Source organism: Amblyomma maculatum, chromosome 11 (genome assembly GCF_055883805.1).
Source record: "Amblyomma maculatum isolate TAMU_Amacu chromosome 11, ASM5588380v1, whole genome shotgun sequence".
NCBI lineage: Eukaryota > Metazoa > Arthropoda > Arachnida > Ixodida > Ixodidae > Amblyomma > Amblyomma maculatum.
This window is the reverse complement of record NC_139354.1, coordinates 93,629,422-93,648,523: the sequence shown is the minus strand read 5'-3', so window position 1 is coordinate 93,648,523 and position 19,102 is coordinate 93,629,422. Positions and strand designations below refer to the sequence as shown.

Sequence of the window (19,102 nt, the reverse complement as noted above, 5' to 3'; positions counted from 1 at the left end):
TCTGTGATCGAGTCATACAGCGAAGAGGCTGCCTGGAGAGCAGCTCGAACAGTCCCAGAGTTATTCATTTTAATAAATCCGCCATCCTTGGGCACCAGCGCCACAGGAATGTTTGGAACGCCAGATCGTTGGAACGCTTTTAGAGGTAGATCGTGAGGCGTAATGAAAGCCGACCAGTGAGAGCGCCCCTGGCCGGCAGACTGCATAGACATCACTTTACAGTTACAATCTCTCTGCGAGCGTTATCAACACGGTGAAAAGCGCAAATGCGCAGGGGAAAACAGGAAAAGAGGACTAGCCGCCCAATACTTAGCCGATTCACGCCTTCTGTTCGTAGCGGTGCCCTAATACGTTAGCAGGGTTAGCTAGCACGGTGGCAGCTCGCTGGCACCGTGCTTCCTCTACAGTGAGCTTCCCCTTCTTCCACTTCTATTCCGGAGAGCCTCTTTTTGCACTTCCTTGTTCTCTTTTGTTCGCAGACGAAGCCCCTTGGCTGTCAGTCAGAGTCTCGAGCGAGAGTGGCAGCGCTTCATTCTTGCGACGTGAACTACCTGTGTTTTCCGAGAGGGGCGACCTTGGGAACATTGGCGAGATACGACGTACTTCAACTCATTGATGCGTTTGAGCACAATAAATGGGCCTGTGTAGTGCGACAAAAGCTTCTGGGACACACCACGCTGGCGGAGACGTGTCCAGAGCCACACTAAGTCGCCGGGAAGGTAGGAGACATCCTGATGCCGACGATCGTAGCGCTGCTTAGAGTGGTCCAGCGAGGCCAGAGTGCGTAATCGGGCGACCCGACGAGCCTCTTCAGCGCGGCAGAGGGTGCTCGAAACAGACGGCTCGGTGTCGAGAGAGAACGGCAAAATGGTGTCAAGAGAACGTCGAGGCGGACGGGCGTAGAGGAAGAAAAATGGACTATAGGAAGTTGTCTCATGCTTCGAGGTGTTATAGGCGTAAGTAATGGAAGGAAGCACGTCATTCCAGTTCTTGTGCCGCGAGTCAACATACATCGCAAGCATGTTCGTCAGTGTCCGGTTTGTACGTTCGACGAGGCCATTTTTCTGGGGATGGTACGGCGTAGAGTGACGCAACTGGCAAGTACAATAGCGCAGAAGCTGTTCCACAACACCTGCCGTAAACTGGCGGCCTCGGTCACTGATAATTACACGAGGAGGCCCATGACGGAGGACGACAGGGTGAAGAAGAAAGAACGAGAAGTCAGCGGCGGTGGCGGAAGGGACGGCGGCAGTTTCACAGTAACGCGTGAGATGATCAACGCACACGATGACCCAGCCATTGCCTTTGGACGAGCGGGGAAACGGGCCTATAAGGTCAACACCCACTTGCTCATATGGTGTGGTCGGTGGTGTCACCGGATGTAAGTGGCCCGGCGGAGATGTCGTGGGGAGCTTGAACCGCTGGCACTGCACGCAGGAGTTCACGTAACGCTGAGTCGTTCGATGCATATTTGGCCAGTAGAAACGTTCCTTAATGCGCGTAAGTGTCCTGGCGAACCCCAAGTGCCCAGCTGTAACGTCATCGTGCATAGAGTGTAGAACAGAGGAGTAGAGGCTAGCCGGAACGACTAGCAGAAAGCGTGCACCGCCAGACGAGTAATTTTTTCGATACAGCAAACCATCGCGAATGTAGAAAGGGTTCGCAGATGCTGGATTACGAGCTTTATCTCTCTGCAAGAGGCATGTGAGGGGGTAGGCCACGTCAGCAAACTTAGGGATGAAACGTCGAAAGTAAGAGCAAAGTCCGAGGAAGCTCCTGAGTTCTTTCACAGACTTGGGCTCTTTGACGCAGCTGACAGCTTCAATCTTCTATGGGTAAGACCTAACACCGTCTTTGTCAACCAAATACCCAAGCAAACGATCTGGCGTTCACCGAAGCGGCACTTCTTAGAGTTCAGCACGAGACCCGCTTTTTACATGCAGTTAAGGACCACAGATAAACGGCTGTTATGCTCGGCGAAGGTCCTCCCGAAAATAACTACGTTCTCTAGGTAACACATGCAAATTTGCCACTTCAGTCCACGCAAAAGAGTGTCCATAAATCTTTTTCAAGGTAGCCGGAGCGTTGCATAGGCCGAAAGGCATCACGTTAAATTCATATAATCCATCTGGAGTCACGAATGCCGTCTTCTCCTTGTCTTTCGGATGCATCGGTATCTGCCAGTATCCGGACCGTAAATCAGCAGATGAAAAGTAGGAAGCTGAATGGAGGCAGTCAATGGCATCATCAACACGTGGGAGCGGGTAAACATCCTCTTGGTGACAGTATTGAGGCGGCGATAGTCGACACAAAATCGCCAGGTGCCATCTTTCTTTTTCACGAGAATCATAGGGGCGGCCCATGGGCTAGATGATTCCTGTATGATTCCTCTTAGCATCATATCACGGACCTGTTCGTCAATTATCTTACGTTCTGAAGGTGAAACACGGTATGGTGTCTGTCTAATCGGGTGTGCAGATCCAGTGTCGATCATGTGACGGGTGCGGGAAGGCGGAATGGGTGGTGGCTGATCTTGAGCAAAGTCGAACACGTCCGCATGTTTCATAAGAACCTCCATCAATATTCGGCGGTCGTTGGTGGGTAGCGATTCATTTATCATAGACTGAAACTGGGAATCAGTATGATCTGGACGTCTAGTTGAACGAGCAACGCCGTCACTGAACGCTGCGATGTGCATAGAAAGGCGTTCTTCAAAGTCGGCGAGTTTCAAACCAAGCGGCAATACGGCAGGTTCATTGGTATGGTTGACAGTCCAAAGCGTGGCACGGCCCTTGTTCACTCGAATAACGATGCGGGGCACCAACACACTCTTTTTGGCACCGGAAAGGGAAGCGGGTTCCACCAGAGCGTCGAAGGCATTGGGAACCGCACCCGAAGACACAACTGGGACGAAGATGGCGGACATCGCCGGAACGACGGTATGCTTGAAGACAGAAAACACTTGGACCGCCTGCGGCGATTCTTCTATGAGGGCCGATCGAAGGCTGAGGCTTATTGATATCTCGCCACTGTTGAAGTCGAGAGTTGCGCCACACGTCTGTAAAAAGTCAACTCCTAGAATAACATCGTGCGTAGAGCGAGGGAGCACCGTAAATTCAGTTCTAAACTCATGACCAGCCATCGCTACATTTACATAACAAATACCAAGCGGAAGCAACGATTCTCCCCCTACACCCCGAAATAGACAGTTCTATCCCAGCCAAACATAATTTTGCGGCCGAGACGGTTCCTAAAATCTAAGTTCATCACGGAAACTGTAGCACCCGTATCTACTAAGGCCAAGCACAAACACCATCCACTAACACTTCCAAGCGGTTCTTCATCATAACGACCGGTAGAAAAATTGGCAATATCGATGACCTGGCGACCGCACCTCCATCGGCCGCACACGCTAGTTTCCCGGTGGCGGAGAAGAACGGCGGGGAGAAGGCGAATGTCGGGACTGGCGGGCAGGAGGAGTCAGGTTGCGATCAGAAAATGGCGAGTCGTTGCGTGGTGGTACGTAGCGGTAGGAGCCCGAAGGAGGGGAATAGGTCGGGTCATGGACTTCTGGGCTCACAGTAGAACGGCAATTTGTCCATTGGCGCTGGTAGCGTGGTGGCGGGTTCCGGCGGCGGCAGAATCTGGATATGTGGCCAAGCATACCACAGCGGTAACAGACGGGTGGTTCACGAGCACGGTCCAAATAATAGCCCTCGGTAACAGGATCGCAGCGATCAGCAAAGTCCAGCCGCTGGGGTTGTTGCGGAGGAGGTGGCGCCCTGTAGTGGGAACGAGCTGGGGAAGCAGGGCCGTATGAGTCGTTTCGGTGGTCACGGACGGGAGGAGGAGCGGTAGAACACCAAGAAGAGCGCTGGATGGGAGCTGCCTGCAGGGAGCAGCTATCACAGGGGATTGCACTGCGGTTCACATCTTGATGACGGGAGAGCTCATCACGGACAATTTGGCGAATCATCTCTGCCAAATTCGGAGGCTCATGTGAATGCGCGTGAGAATCCACGCTTGCAACAGTGGTCACGTTAGGCAGACGGCCGAATTTCGGGGTTATGCGACGCAACTTTAAAGTTTCGAATGTACGACAGTGCTTGATCACGGCCGCGGGAGAATCTAAGTTTTCTTTTGTGATTAAAAAGTTATATACATCCACCGCGATGCCCTTTAAGAGGTGGCCAACTCTGTCTTCGTCAGACATTATCGGATTCACCGCTTTGCAGAGTTTTAGGACCTCTTCTATGTACATTGTGCATGTTTCACCAGGCCCTTGGGCTCACTGGAATAAAGTCTGCTCAGCGCATTTCCGTTTTGCCGTGGTACCCCCGAAACAATTTCGAACCTCCGCTTCAAAACGATCCCAGCTTGTTAGAGACGCTTCATGGTTCTCAAACCATGTCAGGGCTGTGGAGTCTAAGAAAAAAACAACATTTGCCAGCATTACAGTGGCATCCCAGCGATTGTACTTGCTAACCCGCTGGTAATTGGTGAGCCAGTCGTCCACGTCTTCGCCAGCCTTGCCAGAAAAGGTCCGCGGCTCACGGTAATGCTGCCATGCGGGTGCCGCTGGACCTGGCTGCCGTACGTCGCCGTCTTGGATCACTGTGAGTGTCAAAGGGGGAGCCCAGCGAGTCGTCGGCTCGAACGAGGTTGAGAGGAATCCGTGGTGATCTTTGCAGCACCTTCCACCACACTGTTAAGGTTTATTTACAAAGTGGTTCGCACCTTAGCCTGATGTGCTAATCAAGATAAAGTGAGCTTCCTCTTCTTCCACTTCTCTTCCGGAGAGCTTCTTTTTGCACTTCCTTGTTCTCTTATGTTCGCATACCTGACAATATAATAAAAATGAAATATCGATGCAAGAGAGCACGCGTATGTGTTAAATACGAGAAGTGTTAACAAAACTATTGGCAAAACTTTATTAAAATGTTGAACAAAAATAATAATTTAGGGTTAATATCAGACATGGCAGTTGTCGCCTTTTTCAAAGGGAGGGGGCGGCAAACAGATAAAAAGAAGAAGGAGGGGTTCACAAGGGTCAACTTTAGCTATTAAAGTCAAATGTTGCGCACAGTATGTAAAATTTAGATTCCTCTTCTTACACCATCGTGACCCCTTCCTGCTTACAACCAAAGCTGTACCACCCATGAGGGCACCACTTACTTCTCTCATTGAATACGGTCCGATAAGAAAACATCAATGCATCATGCTAGTCCGAGTAGCAACACTCACCCGCACTCTGTATGCAGAAGCAGTGGAACGTGACACGTGTGTAATATTTCGTGAGCTCTTGTTTAGCGAACACTGTGGGAGTCTCGGTGGTGGAGTAAATCATGACGGAGGAATCAATAACATGTGCATTAATTATTGCCTAGATTTGGTCGCGAAGCTGGTCGATATTTTTTTTTCCTATATACCATTTGCTGGCGCTTAAGCTTAAGTAGATTCTTTTATGCGATAGGGTAAAAGGCGCCGTTTACTGCACGTCCGTCGTAGGCGTTGGCTTTGGAAGGGAAATTTACGAGCATTCCAATGGGAGGCGGTATCTGGCAGTTATTGCCACGCACTGACTGGTCATAAGATTCCATGATGTTATGCCTGGCAGGAGCTGCCAACTCGGTTCTCTCCTTTCATATCTGAGGGGGACATCAATTCAGCCGGCGAGGACATTTTAATTCCCGCTACGTATAAGCCACACAGGCAGGTTTATATAGCTTGGCTAAAGCGAGACCTAATATGTGGGTTGGTAGCCCGCGCCTTCGCTGCATACAGTGAATTCCGGACCTTCAGTGGTCCCCCAAATTGTTTCCTTGTCCCCACTTGTCTGCACATAGGTGAGATCTCGCAAGATAACACAGGTATTTACTTTCCTCCCGAAAAACGTATGCGTTTACAACTTTGTGTCTCGCTAACTATCATATGCTTTGTTTGAATCCCGTCGCCTTGCGCATTACTTCAAAATTGTGGATTATATTTCTAAGCTGGTCTGTTCTACCTTGAAAATGTGTCACCTTGTTTCTAGCAGGTTACAAATGGCAGGAGAGGCGGCCGCAGAGTTATAGCAGAGGGATGAAAGATTTTGGCGGCCCTGATTTCGCTCTCAATGTTGGAAGTTGACAGACATGTGAATGTTCGTTGGTACGTGTGGTGCCTTGACAAATTAGCATTGATGGTTTAAAAAAAACTGCCAAATTTGGCGGCTCCTGCGAGCGCCAAAGGCTTCCATTGTTCATGATAGGCCTCCGTATAATGTGTCCTCAAGAAGTTGTAACAGATAAGTACTAAAAGTTTAATGTGATTTAGTGCAATATTTGTGACGCAACCATTATTCGTCTCAACTTGTCTCAGTATTAAGGTTGGTCTGATTTCGCTTCCAAATTACCATTCATCAGCCGCTAAAGGTTGAGACTAGGCAGTGATAAGGATTTGAACCAGCTATATATTGGCTCCCAAATGTATGTCGTTATTCGTGAAATAGTCTGCACTGAGAAATGAAAGAGATATACGTGCCTCTCATTTTATTGAAACCTACCATTTACTCTTGTAGGAAAGGAACAGTTTCGCTAACTCTGCACCAGTATCTCACTGCTAAACCGCCAAACCGTGCTTTCACCCACCGTATTTGGTTTAAACCGATTGTAAACCGCAATCCTGAACCCTAGAAATATTACAAGAATGACTTTTGGATGGGGCATTGATGTCCTTACATCTTCAAGTAGGAGGCTAAAAAAATTCTACTGAGTTTGAAACCTTCATTTGAAAGATAAATTGCATCCAATGTTATCAATGCAATTTAAAAGGATTTTGTTAACGTGCACTAAGATATTAAATACCAGAATGAGTCTAATGTTTTTATATGAGTGATTACTTAATCATGTAGCACACTGCAGAAAAGTAACTTCACCCCGCATATTTTGATTAATTTCCAGGATCGTATGGAAATTTATTAGAGCAGATACAGCTGTATATCAGTGTAAATTTTAGAATAGAGCAGAAATTAAGCCACACAAATAGAAAATTGGATCTTGATGAAAAAACTAGTTCGCATCATGCTAAACAGGACCTAAGTGCCCGTTCTCATATATTATAAAAAAAAATTCACTCGCCTTCTTGGGTGAGACCACTGGCCAATGTTTCCGCCGCGAGGGTGGTGAATGATCCAAAGAGTTCCGCACTGGGGAAAAAGGAAACGTGGTTTTATAAAGTTTGATTCTTGAGCCCATTCCGGCCTATCATTTCATTCAGTGATGTATCGGCAAATAATAATTACCCGTAACACATACGATATGCTATGTACTGTTCTGGACTGAAACTACTTCATATAATAGAGGTTTGGTTAGTCTGGTGTTCCGCGCCCTATATTCGTAGAACGTGGAAGCTAATCGGCCACATAGAGCGGAGTTGTTTCTGATGGCGCGTGGTTTCCTTATAATAAATGCACGAAGGCTCGTTTTAGTGAGAAAGTTCACAGACTTAGTTTGAACTTCTGTAGTTCGTGAGCGTTTATGTGCACGTGGCTGATAAAAAGCCATACCTATCTTTCCGGAGGCCTTAAGGAGCCCAGTCTACAAACAAATTTTCGGTGAGATAGATCATCTACAGCATTTCTTAGTGCGTTGTAGGTTGGATACTATGCATGACACGTAACGTCTCCAAACTGGAGGTCACCTGCGCTTTGATATCTCTGAAAAAACAGCTTGTCATTTCTGTACAATTTTGCGCCCATTTGCCCATCTAAGATGACGGTTGTTTCAGTGTTCGCTGTTTCTTACATTGCTTGCATTTTTTCAGGAGTGAATTATTCCTAATGCAAAACATTAAAGCCCAGTTCTTCAGGAAACCGTGTTGAAGATGTGGTCGGAGTTGAAAGAAAAAAGCAGTCTTGACACGCCTCGGCAGGTTTTATCGACGGGCAACAATTTATCGATGAGTTGTGCAAGTCAGGAGAGCTGAGGACCTCCGAAATTGTCACGAATTTCGTACGCGGATAGCCTAATTCAGGTAACACATAAACCCACAGGAACTATCTCAGCCTCCCTTCTCATGAATCTGAGGTAGATATAGAGACGCGCTATTAATGCCTAACCTTAAATGGAGAGCTCATGCACGGGAACGAGGATCCCTCTCATAGCCAGGTACGAGAGCCAATAATCGTCTCGCGTCATAACGACGCAGATGGAGTTCGAGTGTTCTCCATATATTATATCCTTTACAGAATATCTTATTGAGACTACTACATAAACAACGTATGCGAGAATTTATTTGAACTAGTGGCTGTGTTCGTGCTGCTATTTGACAGCCAACTGGAAAAATCTACCTGCGATCATAGCACAATCGCAGACGGCCCTTAGAAGAGCTGTGACAATGAAATATTAGAACTGCGCTAGACGTACTGCAAACTCAAACTGATAAATGTGCATTATTACCATACCAACTAGCCTATCAGATTTTCTTACATACACTTTATTGCGGTTGGGCATTGTTTGTACACATGTAACGGAACGCCATGACATCTCCTAGTGGAGGTATCCTCATTTAAAGTAGTCACCGTTCTTATTATGTTTCGTTATTTAAGCCACCCATGAAATTTTTCTCATTGAGGGCTAGGCGGTAGCTCAGCGATTGCTTGCTTTTTAGGGGTACTGTGAATCCTCTCAATAGATACTGGCTAGTCAACTTTTTGGCATCGGCTTTCTCCTATATATAGCTTTCATAAATTATTTTGCGATTATTTTTGCATTGCCTGACACAAAAGTAGCGCACTCGGTGTATGTAATGAAAACTGGCCCCTAGTGAGAATTATATAGCGGTTTACCCCGATGCCCCTAGGTAATGTAGGCACGCTCGTACATATTGTTAGCAGCACGACATTACATGCATGCTCATCATCATCATCATCATCATCATCAGCCTGATTGTACCCACTGCAGGGCTAAGGCCTTTCCCATATTTCTCCACTTAACCCGGTTCTGTGCTAGCTGCATCCACTTGACCTCTGCGAGCTTCTTAATCTCATCCGCCCACCGAAATTTCTGCCGCCCCCTGCTACGCTTTCCTTCCCTCGGAATCCAGTTTGTTACCATCAGCGACCATCGGTTATCCTCTCTTCGCACTACATGTACTGCCCATGTCCATATCTTCTTCTTAATTTCCACTAGAATGTCGGTAACGTGAGTTATTTCTCTGACCCACTCTGACCCACTCTGCACGCTTTCTATCTCTTAATGTTACCCCTACCATTTTTCGCTCCATAGCCTTCTGGGTTGTCCTCAACTTAAGTACAACTCTCTTGGTTAGCCTCCACGTTTCAGCCCATAGGTGAGTACAGGCAAGATGCAACTGTTGTATACATTCGTCTTGAGCGATACCGGTAAGCTGCTAGTCGTAATCTGCGAGTGCTTGCCAAATTCGATCCATTCCAATCTTATTCTTCTTGTTATTTCCTTTTCATGGTCCGGATCTGCGGTTACTACCTGTCCTAAGTAGACATATTCGCCTACTACTTCCAGTATTTCGCTACCTAATGTAAACTGCTGTTCCTTCAGAGGCTGTTGAACATTACCTTACTCTTCTGAATATTGATTTTCAAGCGTACCTTTCTACTTTTTCTGTCTAGGTCATCAATCAGTATTTGCAGTTCATCCCCCGAGTTGCTTAACAAGGCAATGTCATCAGCAAATCGCAAATTACTGAGGTATTCTGCATCTACCCTTATCCCTAACTGCTCCCATTCCAAGTCTCTGAATACTTCCTCTAAACAAGCTGTGAACATGCATGCTCGGTTGTCACGAAATCTGCGCATATTTTTATCAAGCCGGCAGAGCGCGATGCCCACGCGGGGTCGCTTGGAAAGCTCAAGAAAAGCCTCCTTCCCCGCGCGAGAGAGCGCGTAGCTTAGTACGCGTCGCCGCCGCCCTCTTTCCCATCACCTGGCGATCACGCGGACTCGTCAAGCTGGAATATGCCAAAAAAATCGAGAACATTCTATGGAAGCTAGTCAATGACGACGCGCGGCTCGACGAGAGGAAGAGAGAGCGCTCTAACCAGCGAAGCTAAGTGTGTGTGCGCGCTAGCTCTGGCGCGGGTTAACAGACAGACGCTGCGCGCCCTATTTAAAGAGACCGCGCCGCTTAGTCAGTCAATCAGTCAGTCAGTGGTTGCTGCATGTTCGCCAGTGCTTCGGCTGAACTCCCGGGGATCATCGGCTGCTGGCAAGCCCACAGACCTGCAAGGGAGCGGCGCTGGTCTCGTATGGCGGCTACTTCGCGACTCTTGAGGCGTCGGACTGCAAGAGTGCCCGGTTAACAATTTGGTGTTTGTTTATGTAACACTCTCGTGTTTTATCTGTGTTGTAAAACCTCTGTGGTATTGATTACCTCTGTAGTTGCATGCTTAGGTTTGTATTCTGTGAACCTCTCGTCTGTGCATTTCAAATGTTCTTGTGTATTCCTTTGTATCGTCTCTGGCTGTGCATAAATTGTGTTTTGTTTGTTACTTCTGACTCCGAACCTTACTCTGGCTTGAACTGGCGACAGCTGGGCACCAAACAGCCACCCCGTTCTGTCACTACAAGGTAGATGAATTCCGGCTGAGCTTGTCACGCAAGTCGAGGGCATCTCCTTTGCGACCGGAACAGCTACTCGCCACTCACTCTAAGGGTGTCTGGGATTGTGCGCACCGCTAAGGGCACAACGTTAATAATACCCCCTAATTATTAACGGGTGACATCGCTCCCAATTCGACTATTGGGATTGCTTAATTCTGTGCGCCGAACTGAATAAGTTTGATAGTATAGGGACAATTTCATTAATGAGTGCTTAATCCAGTAGAGATCTTAATTTAGGGGAACAAGAGCCCGTGAGGCGAACAGCAGATGCGAGCGAATAATTCTCTCACTAGTTAGCAAAACTGCGGTTTCAACGGAATATTTCAACGGAATAGCTAGTCGCCTGAAATACCATAAGGTGGAGTCCTAATTCTCTTTATACTGGAACGAGCCCCGCTTCCTCTAGCACCCAAGATCGCTCTCGCTATTGGTGCCATGAACAACAGAAGTGGTCTCCTTAGTGCTATGCTACAGTAATCATGTTGATACAATAGGACCACACCGTTTCCTAGAATATCTTGTCGACTCGAAAGACAGAATCATTTGTACCAATCTCCCCAATGAACACATAGCGAGTAGACGTCGCAGAAATCGGCAGAAAGTAGATACACAGGAAAGAGTCGGGCGCACCATGCCGACATATGTTTCTTCAGCCATACTCATCAGCCGGAGTATACCCATTGCAGAGCAAAGGGCTCTCCCATATTCCTCCGAATAACCTAGTACCGTGCAAGCTGCATCCACGTGATACCAACAAACTTCGTAACCGTATCCTACAAGCTGATGTTCTGCCACCCACAGCTGCACTTTCCTTCACCTGGAATAAAAGCTGCACTTTCCTTCACCTGTAATAAAAATGTTTAACCCTAGCGACTATTGGTCTTCCTCTGTTCGAATTACATATTTTGCCAAATGTTTCGTCATTTCGTCTGAAGGTGAGTCATTATGAGACAAACGAAAAGATGATTGCTCGATCATTGGCACAAGTTTCTCAAACGACTGGCTGAGGAACATGCCTAACTGCAAGTTAAAACTGCAAATTTGAGCGTCAGTGTGATAATGATGATGATGATGATGGCTTCCATTAGGGACACCAGGAGGAACTTCAAAACCACGAGGAGGAACAGCATCTCCTCGTACTTCCTGCTGCTCTCCGCGGGCAGGTGCTCCATGTCATTCGAGTCACCTAGAGGAGGGCACATTGGTCAGGGAGCTACGTTGCGAAAGGCGCAGAAACGGTTTTAATGTCCAAGATGGACAGCAACACTAGGGCGCACAGCTGCGAAGTCTAGCAGCAACACAAGCGTCTTCCAGGATGCTAGCAAGGAGTTTTTAGGCCCATGCCTTTGCCTAAGACTATTTAACACCATAGAAATCGACCACGTTGGTCGTTTGTCAACATCAGCTGTGAGCAACCGGTACATATTAGTTCCTAAAGATTATCTTAAAATTTGTATAGGCTGCTGCTGTGCCCTCTCTCGCTGTACACTACGCCATTGATTTTTTGCCAGAGCGGTTCGAAAGGCGGCATGGGCTTCCCAGAAAACTAATGTCGGACCGGTTTACCACCTACCGGAGTAGCTAAATTCTTGCCTACCTGCGCCGGGCGGGAGTTGAGCACCACTATCCACCGGCACACTAACTTCAAGCGAATTGTCTCAGCGAGCGCACGAATCAGCAGATACAATCGCAACTCGCTTCCATGTGCATCAATAATAAAAAAGGAGAGGCAGACTGGGGCCAGTACCTTCGAGCGGGAGCAAACGCAGTCAACACTCCTTTAAAATTTCTGCCTGAACAACGCCTTATAAAATTGTGTATGGGCAACAGCCTCAACTTTTCAGGAACGTGCAACATGGAAACTCCTATTGACATTGGGACCCATGTGCCGCGACAGGTCACTTGCCAGCACATCAGGTTGGAAGCACGGAAGAGACCATCTCTTGTGCAACAGGCGCAAAAGTTCAACTTAGAGCGCCGACACCAATGATCTCGTTCCTATTAATTTGGATACGAGGTCAGGGTACGACATGGCCTACATTTGACAGGGCGTGAACTGACAGCGAAATACGATGGGCCCTACATAATCACTGAATAGTTAGGTGGCAATAGGTGGCGTGTGTGCACGCGTCGTTTCAGGCAAGTTCGGACAGGCGGAGGAGAAACAATTTCGCAGTGCACGTGTCGCGGTTAAAGAAAAGGGTCGTCCGCCTGCAAGACTGAGCAGGTTGTGGTGCCTCTCCTTCTCAGGTCCGCAGTCGTGGCCGATTGTGATGCCTGGACAAAAAAGATGAAGTGAAGATTGCGGAAGCGGGGAAAAGGAAGAAGACGCCTCATTAAAAGCTAAGCATTCGAGCGGATGTTTGAGTCTCAGCTTCAGTCCTTTACAATGCGACACAAAAGCATAGACACCACCACCCGGCAACGCGTTAGTCCTACCTCTGTGCCCTTCATCTGGCAGCACCCCCCGGAAACAACAGAAAGTAGGCTGCTGGAGGAGGGTCGCCTTCTTTCTTCCTCTCCCCTTTCTTTCTCAGCAGCACCGTCGAGGCGCAGTAACTTAGGCGCGAATTCGCTTTTTGCTGGTTCAAAACCTAAAACAACCCAGAGAGCTTAAGCCGCTGACAACTTGTCGCTACGCCGCTCTCCTAAATCCAAATGAGGAAAACATAAGACAAGGAGATTTCTACTTCTATGGAGAGCCGCAGCGCCACGCTGGAGACCAAAGTGACCGCGATCGAAACACAACTCGCTGCTCTTCTCAAAATTTTCCATGACTATCCCGCGCCAGATAGAAAGTGTTTACGCTGAGATGACCCACTGTAACTCACATTATCCAAAAATGGATATAAGAAAATCTACGTATTCTTAAACGCATAGGCACTATGAAAGACGTTAACCGCCTTCCAACATTTACACTCATTTAAGATAAGGTATCCTTTTGCGAATATTCCTGCACGACTGCGCCGGACACTAGTAGACTTGCAAGACTTGCCAAACTGCACCCTCCGTTTCCGACCATAGCCCTAAACCGAAGTCGAGGACCACAACTCAGCCGCTTACACTAGCACAATAGAATTTAAGACTTGCCAACAACCACAAGGGCGGACTGAACTCCGCTTCCACCTTGAGACCTTTGAATTCCTCGTCGCCGTAGTTTCTCTTCCGAAACCTAGCGCAGGTGTTGAACTGAGAAACTACCCTCCATTTCAGCAGAACTCGAAGACATGTATGCTCATTCACAAGCATTATACTGCGCAGGAGGTAACACTCCCAACAACGCGACCATTTTTATACTACCCCTAAAATGGTCTGACCCGCTTATAAACATTCTAAATTTTTAGTCTTCTTTTAAACATCAGAACTTTATGTTCAGCAAAAGTTGCCCACAAGCTATTCGGGTAACGGGAAGGGACCTCCTTCTGATTGTCGGTAAGTTAAAAGCTCCAGCAAGCTTTGTGGGTACTTCAAGGAGGACGCTTGTGGAACGTTTTCCACTCTTGGACTCACCCTCCACACTGACCCGCCAGCTCAACTATGTCGGAAATTCGATTCAATGAGACACTTGCCTAGATCTCACATTTACATGCAACATACCTCATGCTGATTGGCTGAATACAGACAAAACTCTCGGTATTCATCGCTGTATACTCAAAACAACTATATACTGCGTCAGCTGCAACGCCCAAAAACACAAATGTGTGTCCCGGCCTGAAAACGCCCGGCACCTCTCTTTCATGGACCCCCTCTAATCGCAATATGACATCTGGTGTAAATCCTTCACGTCTGCACTGAGACAATGTAAAATGCTAATACAGCTCACGGAAACGATGACGGACTTGAATGGCCAACTCCTAAAACTTTGAAAGTCCCGCCGCCGCCTCACCCAAATACAGAGAAAACCGAAAAATAACAGCGAAATCAAGAGCAGCATTCCGAAACTCATATCAAACGCGGATTATGCTTCTCAGCTAGCCGATACAAATTGGGAGGACGTGTGCAACATGTCTGCGCGCCATGGTAGCAACAACACAGCTGGTACACAAGCTCAGGGCCCAATACCTGTGGACTACGCTTGACTCCCTGGCGGTTGCGCACTCACATGCTCGCAAAGATAACAAGGCGCTGGACACCCCGGTCCAGCTTCAAGACCTCCGGGCGGCTTTAAAGAAGGTGTCGCGATGCACTGCAACCGTTCGTGATAATGTTACAGTAAAGCTTGTTACCAACCTTCCAGAAACAACCTCAAATACATAAATAGCATTTAGGAAGTGAGACTCCTCTCTCTGGATTAGAAGTCGAATCTCTCGACCTTTATCCCGAAGGGGGCAAATCTATTGATGTGGAGAACCTTGGCAACATCGAGCTGACAGAGACGATGGTGTGTGACACATTCTGAATCTCTTGAAATAGAGCACATTTTCGCGGATGACATATTTGGTTTGCACCGTAACAATTAGCGCAGGATATGTCTGCAGCTGGACTACCAGAGTTATATTATGTCGAGTGTCCCCATAATAACAAGGTAGGCCTGGCCTACGATTTAAAGGCACATGTGACCACCTCAGTCACACCAGTTGGGGGAACTAAACATTGAATTACATAATTGCAATGATACGCATACAAGGTGAGGAACACAAGTCAAACACCATCGAATCGAGGGGAACACCGCAATACGTAGTCTTGTCTCCCCAACTGTTCAGTATAGCCATGCTCATCTTCAATCCACATTGACTTCTCTGTTCGGGATACATCACGCTTTTTACGCGGATGATACCACACACTGGGAAACGCAAGAAAACGTGGGCCACATGCAATCCTGCCTGCAAGCAGAGACCGCAGTCGGCGACTACGCAACATAGTGCCCAGCCCCAGTGCCCCCTGTAAATCCTGAATTTGTGAACGTACGTTGCTTTCCTCAAGACACAACTCAGCTCAACATCAGTCTCCCTAGGGACAAATCCAGGAGTCTACAGAGATCCACGTCCTAAGCTTGGTTATACACGACCAACGCAGGGCCGATACCACCCTGGTGAAATTTCGCACGGGTGGAGACCAGGTAAGCAGCATGTGCCTCTGCGTCTTCAGCAAGCGGGGCAGATTACAAAGCAAGGATTCCCTATGGCTTGCCCAAGCTTTCGCAACCAATAGTATCCTCTACTCGACCTCTTACCTGATCGGTATCCTCGAAGATGCGATCAGGTGGTATCTTCGGAGATCACTTCCGACAGTGAGCCTGCGGTGGAACGTTCGGGCTACTGGACAGACTGAAGCTTTCCTGAAACACGCTGGAGTCTTACACGCCAGCCTTCGCGTTGCAGATTGTTGCGGGCCAGCAGCCACCGTGTGATAAGCAGTGTATGGCGCCCATCCAGAGGCCTGTTTAGATCCCAGCGCCTGCTGCGCCCGGCTGGCCTCAGCCGCGTCCCTCCGAGCAATGGTATAATGGTTGCAAAAGGCACTCATGCTGCAATACCGCTACGTCAACAGCTATGCTAAGCGTCAGCTGTCCACCACAAAAAACAGCCCTTCAATCTCGTCATTGGCTCGCAAGAAGGTGCGAAAGCCGTACGAGAGCACCGAGATGTCTCAGATGGCGAGTTGAAGCTAGGACTAACCAGCCACAGCGGCTGCACCATTTTCCTCCTCGCCTGTTTAGCCTTGGCTTCGGTCTTGCCTAGCGGGCATGACTAGTGGCCACTGCTTATCGGTCTCAGCTGATATCCGCCTCGGCTTCGCCAGTGCGACTTGCGAACGGTGGACCGAGCTGGCACTGAGAAGTGACTGTTTGCCTGCATTTGACTGTCCTTTGCGTGCACAGGCGCGTGCACCGCATGCATATTATGTTGGCCCGTAGCAATAGGTGCATCGTTATCTCCATGCCGTCTTTGCTGAGCCTTCAACTGTGACTTCATTCTGCACGGAGCCTCACCATCCCAAGCCTCCTTTCAATGCTGGTAAGATGTCACGCCTACAGACTTTAAACGACAAACTTCCGCGTCAGCCTGTTGCTTTTTTCTTTGTCCTTTGTTTGAATAAGTATTAATTTATTCTACTTTTTTATATTTACCGTGAAACCTTTTCGGTTTGCTTCACATATTTAGCGTGTTTTGCGCCATCCTGACAAACGGCGGGAGGTACCGTCTTTGCCAAGAGTAACCAGGCTGCAGGCTTTCCTTGCCAACCGTGTTGGGAGCCCTTGATCTATTTCAAAAGGCAAAAAATGGTCTTTACAGATAAGAGTGATGGGCTTTTATTCCACACAGGTGAATAATAATTTGGCAAGTCCTGTAAAACGCTTAACTACAGAGCTAAGGATCAAATCAGGCACCTGGCTACTTTTGGCAAAGACGGTACATAATTCATCTTGCAGGTCTGCATCGAGTAGATAACTTTTGTAGGAGAGAAATCTCCACTCTCATTCCAAACTTCTCTCTTTTCGCTTTCAATTTAATTAATTGCCTTGTTTCGTTATCGTAATCACGGTTTCGTGGCGCAAACAAGATCTCTCTTATCTGCCTACAGGGCAGGTGCTCAGAGCACGTGTGGTGTTCAGAGGCGCGTGATTATAGAGGCCTTTCTAGATGGGCTTGTTTCATATACATACATATATTTTCTACATACATATATTTTCAGAAACGAGTGCTTCCGTCAGTTCCTTGCTTCGCCGGGGTGGCGCAGTAGCCTGGCACTCAACTGTTGTGCCAAGGAGATGCGGGATCGAATTCCGGACTCGGCTGTTGCTCTTTGATGGAGGCGAAAAGCAAGGCGCCCATGTGCTGTGCGATGTCAGTACACTTTAAATAACCCCAGGGGGCAAAATTGCCGGAGTTCTCTACTACGGCGTTTCTCATAGTTTGAGTCGCTTTGGGACGTAAAACCCTTAAAACCAAACTAAACGAAACCCAGTTTTTTCGTTCCATCGCGTCGCATTTTCTGGGTGATTTGTCCCAGTCCTACTCGATGTTGCCCAATTTTCGATTACACCGCTAAAAGGTTTGGTAATCTCACTCGATCATTCTTCATCATCATTCGATCATTCGATCGCTGCTTACAAGATTCGTGGGTCACCATAGAAAGAGACCACTTCGATTCAACGGAAGCGCGGGAGCAGAGGGCGAGCGTCCAGGCTGGTTTCACATTTCAGCCGTGTTTACGCCTGACGTGCTGCAGCTAAGAGGTACTGGGATTTCTATGCTGCCTTAAGCTAAATGATCATTTCTCAGTGATGGGTGTCTTACGCGGAACACGTGGTCATGCGAACAAGTCCCTGATGAAGCTCAGGGATGCAGCCGTGATACGCGATGAGTTGTGCCTTGCTGATATGTGCGAGGAGGTGTTCACGTCTGTGGCTGGTGTTCGTGACGTAACTCCCGCTGCTTGAAACGCGCTGAAAACTCTAACGTGGCATTTCCATGCCTGCGGCGAATCAGCGGCGTACCCGCGTTAAGAGCGCTCCGAGCAGTGTTCTGTTCCGCATGTCTATTCTGCGTGATGGCGGTGGGGTCTAGTTCGCGGTTACCTACTGACGCTTCGCCTGCATTATCACTGCATTCTTGAGGGCATCTCACGCACCTCACTTTGTGCGCAAAACTCCTGTTGGCCACTTGAAAATGCCGATGACCTTGGGCACGCTTGGGCAATGAGCCAGCGAAGTGGCAGGAGAACTTGCATGGAAACGATCACGCTAGCGGACGACACTGCATCTCCCGATCGCGCTAACTCAGCTTTGCCACCACCATTTCTTCGCGGAGCCTCGATCATGTGTAGGTATTTCATGAAGCTGGTGGCTCACTCAGCGCGTCCTTTCCTTAGTTTCCTGAAGAGGCATGCATTCTATCCACTATTCAGTAGGGTTACCACGCACAACCGAATTCGAGGTATTCTTCTCATTAGACAGAATACACTCGTCAACTCCCCGTAAGCAGATGGTATCTCGCTCTTTGTACACGATAATGACAGCGTCATTATATTTTTGAATATATCTGCTTGTTATGAAGAGGAATATGGACTGCAGTTCAACACGAACAAAAGAAAAGCTCTCCGAGCTGTTAGTTCAAGGGGCCCTAGCTGCGCCGTTCATTTTCTGGCGGCCGTGCACGTGTTCGCCGCGCTGTTCGGACAGAGCGGGCTTTCTCCACCAGTTCAAAACGTAGCTCATCCCCTGGCAACATTGACCATTCTGGTGCAGCCCATTTCACTCTCGCGCGACGCAACAATTGGAATAGTCGCCAGAGTGTGCATTCGCACTTTACATGACTCCTCTCGCGACTATCCCGCGTTAAACGGCGAACCGAATTGCGTCTCTTGTTGGCATCTTCCTTTGTGATGGCGGGATACCGCTAGTTGCCCGCCATAGCCTACATCTCTTCAGGAGCAGGGGATACCTCGGTGTGCCCTTCATCTCGACGGTCACTTTAGTGGTTGCTTTAATTATGGTGCAGAGGCTTTTGACCGACGAGTTTTAGATTGGTCGCTCCCTCA

General features: G+C 48.2%; 1 protein-coding gene across 1 annotated transcript in view; it reads right to left on the bottom strand.

Annotated features, from left to right (window-relative positions):
• Window positions 1-19,102, bottom strand: part of LOC146174407 (neprilysin-like) — a 195,351-nt gene that overhangs the window by 36,264 nt on the left and 139,985 nt on the right. Inside the window, exon 13 of the mRNA XM_084585389.1 lies at window positions 7,119-7,186. Coding sequence (XP_084441515.1) covers window positions 7,119-7,186 — 68 coding nt within the window. The remainder of the gene's footprint in view (window positions 1-7,118; window positions 7,187-19,102) is intronic.